This window comes from Oncorhynchus masou, chromosome 22 (genome assembly GCF_036934945.1).
Source record: "Oncorhynchus masou masou isolate Uvic2021 chromosome 22, UVic_Omas_1.1, whole genome shotgun sequence".
NCBI lineage: Eukaryota > Metazoa > Chordata > Actinopteri > Salmoniformes > Salmonidae > Oncorhynchus > Oncorhynchus masou.
In genome coordinates, this window is record NC_088233.1 from 13,884,459 (window position 1) to 13,895,821 (window position 11,363).

An 11,363-nucleotide genomic window follows, 5' to 3' on the forward strand; every position below is an offset into this window, starting at 1 on the left:
GCTAGTCTTTTGCTGCCACCTAATGGATTTCCCCTCCACCTCCACCATGTGGCCATCCCAAAACCAGGGATGGGCAACACCAGTCCTCAGGTGCCGGAGTGGTGTCACACTTGTTCCCCATCACTAGCAAATACAGCTGATTAAACTAATTGCATTTTAAACTGAAGATCTTGATGAGATGATTATTGGAGTCAGGTCTGCTAGATGGGGCTGGGGAAAAATTGTGACTCCAATCAGGCCAACGAGGATTAGAGTTGCCCATCCCTGCCATAGACATTGATAGAAATGTTCTAATAGCTTGGTAGAAGGGAGTTTTTCACTGCACGTTGGTGTGTAGCCTACTGTACAGCATGACATGAGCATAATGACCATCTAATCTCGAATCATAACCATGTGCCTTCCCACTAGAACTTCCTTCACTTCCCTCATTCCACTTTAGAAGTATAAGAGTCCAGAGTCTTGGCAATCAGTTACTAATTTGCCACCTTACTAACACAACCAACTGTGGATTTTCAACAACCTCAGCAACCATATATGGGCAAATTACACTATATAACTAAAAGTATGTGGAGACCTGCTCGTCGCACATCTCATTCCAAAATCATGGGCATTAATATGAAGTTGATCCCCCCTTTGCTGCTATAACAGCCTTCACTCTTCTGGGAAATCTTTCCACTAGATGCTGGAACATTACTGCGGGGACTTGAGCATTAGCGAGGTCGGGCAATGATGTTGGCCAATTAGGCCAGGCTCACAGGTGTTTGATGGGGTCAGGGCTCTGTGCAGGCCAATCAATTTCTTCCAAACCGATCTCAACAAATCATTTCTGTATGGACCTCACTTTATGTACCATTGGCACCATTGGCATTGTCATGCTGAAAAAGGAAAAGGCCTTCCCCAAACTGTTGCCACAAAGTTGGAAGCACAGAATCATCTAGAATGTCATTGTATACTGTAGCGTTAAGATTTCCCTTCACTAGAACTAAGGGGCCTAGCCCGAACCATGAATAACAGCCCCAGACCATTATTCCTCATCCACCAAACTTTACCGTTGGCACTATGCATTGGGGCAGGTAGCATTTCCTAGCATCCTACAAATCCAGATTTGTCTGTCGGACTGCCAGATGGTGAAGAGTGATTAATTACTCCAGAGAAAGCATTTCCACTGCTCCAGAGTCCAATGGCGGTGAGCTTTGCACCACTCCAGCCAACGCTTGCCATTGCGCATGGTGATCTTAGGCTTGTGTGCAGCTGCTCGGCCATGGACAACCATTTCATGAAGCTCCCGATAAACAGTTCATTATCTGACATTACTACCAGAGGCAGTTTGGAACTAAGTAGTGAGTGTTGCAACTGAGGGCAGATGATTTTTACACGCTATGCGCTTCAGCACTCGGCGGTCCCGTTCTGTGAGCTTGTGTGGCCTACCACTTCGGGGCTGAGCCGTTGTTGCTCCTAGACTCTCCCAGTTTACAATAACAACACTTACAGTTGACCGGGTCAGCTCTGGCAGGGAAGAAATTTGACTAACTTCCTTGTTGGAAAGGTGGCTTCCTATGACGGTGCCACGTTGAAAGTCACTGAGCTCTGGCCATTCTACTGCCAATATCTGTCTTTGGAAATTGCATGGCTGTGTGCTCAATTTTATACACCTGTCAGCGACGGGTGAGGCGGAAATAGCCAAATCCACTAATTTGAAGGGGTGTCCACATACTTTTGTATATATAGTGTATTATGGATATTTCTCTTTTTTAAGTAGACATCACTTCCATTTCTGAGCATAGTATTTAGTGCAGAACAGATGTGGAATGCAACAGTTACATTAATGTTTAATGCATCATGCTGTTGCTGAATTGATACTGAATACACCAAATTGGTTTTTTCAAAACTTGGGGACATTTCGCTCTAAATGCTGGGATCTATCTTGGACACACAAGCTGTTGGTTCAGATACACTTTCCACTTGTTGTCATGAAGTCGGAAAAACATTCCAAACCTTAATTTAAACATTATCTCCAGACAGTCATGGACTCAATGTTTATCTTTTACACTTTTGAGACATTTTTACTCTGTGAGATTTTGATCCTGGTCAAAAATATTTGACCAAATGTTATTTATTCACAGCAAAGAGCAAAAGTCATTGTTGGAAATACTGCAGTGGAGATGAACATTGAACATTCTTCAACGTACATATTTCTTTATTTTTTTTTACTCAGATAATTGTATAATAATGTGCTATTCATTTGATTGATTGAGCTGATTTGATGTGACAATGTTAATGTGTGGTACCTGGTCTTAGGGTTATTAATGGTGGGATATGCCTGTTCTTGGCATTTTCCCAACTCAATGTGCTGGGAAAATACCACGACATGAAGAAAGATGTATAACACTGCAGTTTAGTCCACGCATACATTTATCATGAACGTTTGCTTTGGCTCAGTCAATTGTTGCTATTTAGATTTTGTGCAGGCAGCTGTTATTTTAGTTGTCTTGTTAGGTTGAGGAGAAATATGGTTGGGGGGTGAAATAAATAAAGTCTCAATCCAGCTGTGTACACTAAGCGCTCCATTCAGTCTAACACAAGACAGGAACAATCACCCACAAAAACCCAACACCAAACAGGCTACCTAAATATGGTTCCCAATCAGAGACAATGACTAACACCTGCTTCTGATTGAGAACAATATCAGGCCAAGCATAGACATGTAACATAGAATGCCCACTCAGCTCACACCCTGACCAACCGAAACATAGAAACATACAAAGTAATCTATCGCCAGGGCGTGACAGTACCCCCCCCCCCCCGGCAGCGCCGGACAGGCGGGAGACTCCGGCAGCAGCGCCGGACAGGCGGGAGACTCCGGCAGCAGCGCCGGACAGGCGGGAGACTCCGGCAGCAGCGCCGGACAGGCGGGAGACTCCGGCAGCAGCGCCGGACAGGCGGGAGACTCCGGCAGCACTGGAGAGGAAGAAGTCTCCGGCAGCGCTGGACAGACGGGAGCACCTGTACGGATGAGCCGGAGAGACAGCCTGGTGCGGGGGGCTGCCACCGGAGGGCTGGTGCGTGGAGGTGGTACTGGGTAGACTGGACAATGCAGGCGCACTGGAGCTCTTGAGCACCGAGCCTGCCCAACCTTACCTGGTTGAATACTCCCGGTCGCCCTGCCAGTGCGGTGGATTAGCCCGCACTGGGCTATGCAGGTGAACCGGGGACACCGTGCCCAAGGCTGGTGCCATGTAAGCCGGCCCAAGGAGACGCACTGGGGACCAGATGCGTAGAGCCGGCTTCATGGCATTTGGCTCGACGCTCACTCTAGCCCGGCTGATACGCGGAGCTGGAATGTACCACACCGGGCTATGCACCCACACTGGGGACACCGTGCGCACCACAGCATAACACGGTGCCTACCCGGTCTCTCTAGTCCCCCGGTAAGCACAGGAAGTTGGCGTGGGTCTCCTACCTAGCGTCGCCATACTCCCTGTGAGCCCCCCCCCAAGAACTTTTTGGGGCTGACTCCCTTGCCAACCGTGTTCCCTCATATCACCGGCTGCCTCTTCTCTCCTCGCTGCCTCCCCCTGTTCCCATGGAAGGCGTTCCTTTCCCGCCAGGATCTCCTCCCATGTGTAGCAACCCTTGCCATCCAATACATCGTCCCATGTCCAGTCTTCCAAATAATGCAGCCTCTCCCACTGCTGCTGCTGCTGCTGCTGCCTCTGTTGCTTCTCCTGCTGCTGCCTCTGTTGCTGCTGCTGCTCTTCACCACGCCGCTTGGTCCTGTTGTGGTGGGTGATTCTGTAACGGCTTTCTTTACGTGAAGGAGAGTCGGACCAAAACGCGGCGTGGCTATTTAGATTCATGTTTTAATGAAAAAAAGGAACACAAATCAATACAAAAACAATAAACATACCGTGAAAACCGAAACAGCCTAAACTGGTGCAAACTAACACAAGACAGGAACAGGAACAATCACACACCAAAACCCAACACCAAACAGGCCACCTAAATATGGTTCCCAATCAGAGACAATGACTAACACCTGCCTCTGATTGAGAACCATATCAGGCCAAACATAGAACTAGACAAACTAGACATGTAACATAGAATGCCCACTCAGCTCACACCCTGACCAACCAAAACATAGAAACATACAAAGCAAACTATGGTCAGGGTGTGACAGCGCACCATTCAGTCTGAAATAAATACAGTCTCAATCCAGCTGTGTACACTAAGCGCTCCATTCAGTCTAACACAAGACAGGAACAATCACCCACAAAAACCCAACACCAAACAGGCTACCTAAATATGGTTCCCAATCAGAGACAATGACTAACACCTGCTTCTGATTGAGAACCATATCAGGCCAAGCATAGAACTAGACACGTAACATAGAATGCCCACTCAGCTCACACCCTGACCAACCGAAACATAGAAACATACAAAGTAATCTATCGCCAGGGCGTGACAGTACCCCCCCCCCGGATTGAGACTCCGGCAGCGCCGGACAGGCGGGAGACTCCGGCAGCAGCGCCGGACAGGCGGGAGACTCCGGCAGCAGCGCCGGACAGGCGGGAGACTCCGGCAGCACTGGAGAGGAAGAAGTCTCCGGCAGCGCTGGACAGACGGGAGCACTTGTACGGATGAGCCGGAGAGACAGCCTGGTGCGGGGGGCTGCCACCGGAGGGCTGGTGCGTGGAGGTGGTACTGGGTAGACCGGACAATGCAGGCGCACTGGAGCTCTTGAGCACCGAGCCTGCCCAACCTTACCTGGTTGAATACTCCCGGTCGCCCTGCCAGTGCGGTGGATTAGCCCGCACTGGGCTATGCAGGTGAACCGGGGACACCGTGCCCAAGGCTGGTGCCATGTAAGCCGGCCCAAGGAGACGCACTGGGGACCAGATGCGTAGAGCCGGCTTCATGGCATTTGGCTCGACGCTCACTCTAGCCCGGCTGATACGCGGAGCTGGAATGTACCACACCGGGCTATGCACCCACACTGGGGACACCGTGCGCACCACAGCATAACACGGTGCCTACCCGGTCTCTCTAGTCCCCCGGTAAGCACAGGAAGTTGGCGTGGGTCTCCTACCTAGCGTCGCCTACCTAGCGTCCCTGTGAGCCCCCCCCCAAGAACTTTTTGGGGCTGACTCCCTTGCCAACCGTGTTCCCTCATATCACCGGCTCCTCTCTCCGGCTGCCTCTTCTCTCCTCGCTGCCTCCCCCTGTTCCCATGGAAGGCGTTCCTTTCCCGCCAGGATCTCCTCCCATGTGTAGCAACCCTTGCCATCCAATACATCGTCCTATGTCCAGTCTTCCAAATAATGCAGCCTCTCCCACTGCTGCTGCTGCTGCTGCTGCCTCTGTTGCTTCTCCTGCTGCTGCCTCTGTTGCTGCTGCTGCTCTTCACCACGCCGCTTGGTCCTGTTATGGTGGGTGATTCTGTAACGGCTTTCTTTATGTGAAGGAGAGTCGGACCAAAACGCGGCGTGGCTATTTAGATTCATGTTTTAATGAAAAAAAAGGAACACAAATCAATACAAAAACAATAAACATACCGTGAAAACCGAAACAGCCTAAACTGGTGCAAACTAACACAAGACAGGAACAGGAACAATCACACACCAAAACCCAACACCAAACAGGCCACCTAAATATGGTTCCCAATCAGAGACAATGACTAACACCTGCCTCTGATTGAGAACCATATCAGGCCAAACATAGAACTAGACAAACTAGACATGTAACATAGAATGCCCACTCAGCTCACACCCTGACCAACCAAAACATTGAAACATACAAAGCAAACTATGGTCAGGGTGTGACAGCGCACCATTCAGTCTGAAATAAATACAGTCTCAATCCAGCTGTGTACACTAAGCGCTCCATTCAGTCTGAAATAAATAAAGTCTCAATCCAGCTGTGTACACTAAGTGCTCCATTCAGTCTGAAATAAATAAAGTCTCAATCCAGCTGTGTACACTAAGCGCTCCATTCAGTCTGAAATAAATAGTCTCAATCCAGCTGTGTACACTAAGCGCTCCATTCAGTCTGAAATAAATACAGTCTCAATCCAGCTGTGTACACTAAGCGCTCCATTCAGTCTGAAATAAATAAAGTCTCAATCCAGCTGTGTACACTAAGCGCTCCATTCAGTCTGAAATAAATAAAGTCTCAATCCAGCTGTGTACACTAAGCGCTCCATTCAGTCTGAAATAAATAAAGTCTCAATCCAGCTGTGTACACTAAGCGCTCCATTCAGTCTGAAATAAATAGTCTCAATCCAGCTGTGTACACTAAGCGCTCCATTCAGTCTGAAATAAATAAAGTCTCAATCCAGCTGTGTACACTAAGCGCTCCATTCAGTCTGAAATAAATAAAGTCTCAATCCAGCTGTGTACACTAAGCGCTCCATTCAGTCTGAAATAAATAAAGTCTCAATCCAGCTGTGTACACTAAGCGCTCCATTCAGTCTGAAATAAATACAGTCTCAATCCAGCTGTGTACACTAAGCGCTCCATTCAGTCTGAAATAAATAAAGTCTCAATCCAGCTGTGTACACTAAGTGCTCCATTCAGTCTGAAATAAATAAAGTCTCAATCCAGCTGTGTACACTAAGCGCTCCATTCAGTCTGAAATAAATAGTCTCAATCCAGCTGTGTACACTAAGCGCTCCATTCAGTCTGAAATAAATACAGTCTCAATCCAGCTGTGTACACTAAGCGCTCCATTCAGTCTGAAATAAATAAAGTCTCAATCCAGCTTTGTACACTAAGCGCTCCATTCAGTCTGAAATAAATAAAGTCTCAATCCAGCTGTGTACACTAAGCGCTCCATTCAGTCTGAAATAAATAAAGTCTCAATCCAGCTGTGTACACTAAGCGCTCCATTCAGTCTGAAATAAATAGTCTCAATCCAGCTGTGTACACTAAGCGCTCCATTCAGTCTGAAATAAATAAAGTCTCAATCCAGCTGTGTACACTAAGCGCTCCATTCAGTCTGAAATAAATAAAGTCTCAATCCAGCTGTGTACACTAAGCGCTCCATTCAGTCTGAAATAAATAAAGTCTCAATCCAGCTGTGTACACTAAGCGCTCCATTCAGTCTGAAATAAATACAGTCTCAATCCAGCTGTGTACACTAAGCGCTCCATTCAGTCTGAAATAAATAAAGTCTCAATCCAGCTGTGTACACTAAGCGCTCCATTCAGTCTGAAATAAATAAAGTCTCAATCCAGCTGTGTACATTAAGCGCTCCATTCAGTCTGAAATAAATAGTCTCAATCCAGCTGTGTACACTAAGCGCTCCATTCAGTCTGAAATAAATAAAGTCTCAATCCAGCTGTGTACACTAAGTGCTCCATTCAGTCTGAAATAAATAAAGTCTCAATCCAGCTGTGTACACTAAGCGCTCCATTCAGTCTGAAATAAATAGTCTCAATCCAGCTGTGTACACTAAGCGCTCCATTCAGTCTGAAATAAATACAGTCTCAATCCAGCTGTGTACACTAAGCGCTCCATTCAGTCTGAAATAAATAAAGTCTCAATCCAGCTTTGTACACTAAGCGCTCCATTCAGTCTGAAATAAATAAAGTCTCAATCCAGCTGTGTACACTAAGCGCTCCATTCAGTCTGAAATAAATAAAGTCTCAATCCAGCTGTGTACACTAAGCGCTCCATTCAGTCTGAAATAAATAAAGTCTCAATCCAGCTGTGTACACTAAGCGCTCCATTCAGTCTGAAATAAATACAGTCTCAATCCAGCTGTGTACACTAAGCGCTCCATTCAGTCTGAAATAAATAAAGTCTCAATCCAGCTGTGTACACTAAGTGCTCCATTCAGTCTGAAATAAATAAAGTCTCAATCCAGCTGTGTACACTAAGCGCTCCATTCAGTCTGAAATAAATAGTCTCAATCCAGCTGTGTACACTAAGCGCTCCATTCAGTCTGAAATAAATACAGTCTCAATCCAGCTGTGTACACTAAGCGCTCCATTCAGTCTGAAATAAATAAAGTCTCAATCCAGCTTTGTACACTAAGCGCTCCATTCAGTCTGAAATAAATAAAGTCTCAATCCAGCTGTGTACACTAAGCGCTCCATTCAGTCTGAAATAAATAAAGTCTCAATCCAGCTGTGTACACTAAGCGCTCCATTCAGTCTGAAATAAATAAAGTCTCAATCCAGCTGTGTACACTAAGCGCTCCATTCAGTCTGAAATAAATAAAGTCTCAATCCAGCTGTGTACACTAAGCGCTCCATTCAGTCTGAAATAAATAAAGTCTCAATCCAGCTGTGTACACTAAGCGCTCCATTCAGTCTGAAATAAATAAAGTCTCAATCCAGCTGTGTACACTAAGCGCTCCATTCAGTCTGAAATAAATACAGTCTCAATCCAGCTGTGTACACTAAGCGCTCCATTCAGTCTGAAATAAATAAAGTCTCAATCCAGCTGTGTACACTAAGCGCTCCATTCAGTCTGAAATAAATAAAGTCTCAATCCAGCTGTGTACATTAAGCGCTCCATTCAGTCTGAAATAAATAGTCTCAATCCAGCTGTGTACACTAAGCGCTCCATTCAGTCTGAAATAAATAAAGTCTCAATCCAGCTGTGTACACTAAGCGCTCCATTCAGTCTGAAATAAATAGTCTCAATCCAGCTGTGTACACTAAGCGCTCCATTCAGTCTGAAATAAATAAAGTCTCAATCCAGCTGTGTACACTAAGCGCTCCATTCAGTCTGAAATAAATAAAGTCTCAATCCAGCTGTGTACACTAAGCGCTCCATTCAGTCTGAAATAAATAAAGTCTCAATCCAGCTGTGTACACTAAGCGCTCCATTCAGTCTGAAATAAATACAGTCTCAATCCAGCTGTGTACACTAAGCGCTCCATTCAGTCTGAAATAAATAAAGTCTCAATCCAGCTGTGTACACTAAGCGCTCCATTCAGTCTGAAATAAATACAGTCTCAATCCAGCTGTGTACACTAAGCGCTCCATTCAGTCTGAAATAAATACAGTCTCAATCCAGCTGTGTACACTAAGCGCTCCATTCAGTCTGAAATAAATAGTCTCAATCCAGCTGTGTACACTAAGCGCTCCATTCAGTCTGAAATAAATAAAGTCTCAATCCAGCTGTGTACACTAAGCGCTCCATTCAGTCTGAAATAAATAAAGTCTCAATCCAGCTGTGTACACTAAGCGCTCCATTCAGTCTGAAATAAATAAAGTCTCAATCCAGCTGTGTACACTAAGCGCTCCATTCAGCCTGAAATAAATACAAATTGTAATTCAGCAACATATACTTTAGCTCCATAACTATAATGCATTATTAAGCGATTACAAAACATTTTAAGACTTGTTTGTCATAAGTATGCACAGTACAACCCCTTTATCATGTCTTATTATCATCTTATAATTCAGCAATAAGGCCTGAGGGATGTGGTATATGGCCAATATACCATGGCTAAGGGGCTGTTCTTATGCACAATGCAACGTGGAGTGCCTGGACACAGCCCTTAGCCTTGGAACATTGGCCATATACCACAATAGCCTTACTGCTATTATAAACTGGTTACCAACATAATTAGAGCAGTAATAATAAATGTGTCATCGACACCTTTGTAGCCTGAATGGAGACGTTTTTATGTACGAACCGGTCCACAGGGGATACCAGTGTATAGCCGGCTGCATGTATTTCCTTTGGTGGTTAAGATGAAACAATTCAATATCACAAGCTGCCGGCCTTAGGGTTAATTATAAGGATGGTGGTTCGAGCCCTAAATGCTGATTGGCTGACAGTTACTAGCATGGTGGTGGAAAATGGTGTTTCATAAAGAAAGTATGCATATTTCCCAGTTTTTCCCTTCTTCTTGCCATTAAATTGAGTAAAGGAAATGAACTCCTTTGCAGCCTGAATGGGGAAGGTTTTATGTACAAAATGGTTCACGGAGGATACCGGCTGCATGCATTCGCTTTGGACGGTAAGATGAAACGACTCAATATAGCTATCTGATGGCCTTTTGTGTACCTTATAATCATCCTTATTGTCATCTTAATTCATCCTGGCTAACTGCTTTTCTGAGTCCGTTTTCTAGACATTGATTACCATTAAGGCTTTGCAGTGGGAGAGAAAACGTACTCATATAAATAAATAAAAAGGCCAATTGTATGGAGAGAATATTTAAATGATTCCTCAGGAGTCAAAAACACAGTTTATAGGTTAGAACTGTGTTATTACCATTTTAATGTCATTTCTTGTCATTTCTATGTATATATATTGGTTTTGGATTGCATGACTGTATTTGATAACAACATATCTATGCTACATGCTGTGGTATCAAACAATGTCTTCCATTGAGCTACCCAGTCTGTTCAGTATGCTCTAGGAAAATTACATTCCACAGTAGCTTAAATTCAGCTCTAGTTTCTAAGATGAATAACTCAGCCCTTTGTTTTCCTCCTGCACAGAAGTAAACCAGCATCAATGCAGTGGGAAAAAGTTCCCATATCCCACTAAAATTGTGTTCAATTGAGACCCAACATCATGAAATTCAGCTTAAGAAACCAAAGATTTCAAGGAACGAATGAACACTGAACTGAAGGCATTCACATACATTTGAGATTCTGTGATACTTAAGGCAGTGTGATTTGGCAGTTCTTCAGTTGTTTTGAGAGAGTGATGCAGCACTTACCCCAAAGGCAGGGTTGACCGTCCCCTGATCGCTCAATCCTATCTCAACTTTCGGGTCCTGGGTAAGATGCATGCTGGTGCGTAGGCACAGAGACAGTGGTGGCTGGACGCTGAGGCTCACAGGGACCTCTCAAACTTTTCCACACACTACACACTCACAGGAAAACTCAGAGAATCTCTGGACCTTAGGAAAGCATGAAGAGTCCCGTCATGTTGTCAAGGGAACCACGGTTTAATCACTAGCAAAAAGTTGTTGTATAATCCCTCCAAACTATTTGTTGTTTTATCCCATGACCATTTGTCATGTGTCTATTGTGATGTTGTAATGAGTAATATTTGATATATATGCACATTATATACACCTCACATGTGCCTCGTAATAGGACTATTCAATTAATATGTTAACAGAGTCTATTAAATTAAGAATCTGACTCCACCAGATGATCTAGCATTATGCAAGAGACTGTAGTTCAGTTACAGTAATAGGCAATCAAGAAATGTCTGAGAATGGAATTCTAAATACAAGTGTATTTAATTCATTTGTAAATTGAATGATTACATTTATAAGGCATAAAGCTGAAGTTACAAAGCATTAACAAGCATTACAAAGCATTATTCTAAGCATGACCAGAGTGGGAGAGAGACAAAGAAACCATGGCTTGAGCCATGGCCCATAGC

The 11,363-nt window shown here is 44.8% G+C and overlaps 1 protein-coding gene across 1 annotated transcript in view; it reads right to left on the minus strand.

Annotated features, from left to right (window-relative positions):
• si:dkey-106n21.1 (solute carrier family 23 member 1) overlaps positions 1-10,856 on the minus strand; it is an 83,377-nt gene extending 72,521 nt beyond the window's left edge. Inside the window, exon 1 of the mRNA XM_064928887.1 lies at positions 10,687-10,856. Coding sequence (XP_064784959.1) covers positions 10,687-10,758 — 72 coding nt within the window. The 5' untranslated portion in view covers positions 10,759-10,856. The remainder of the gene's footprint in view (positions 1-10,686) is intronic.
• Positions 10,857-11,363: the final 507 nt, after the last annotated feature.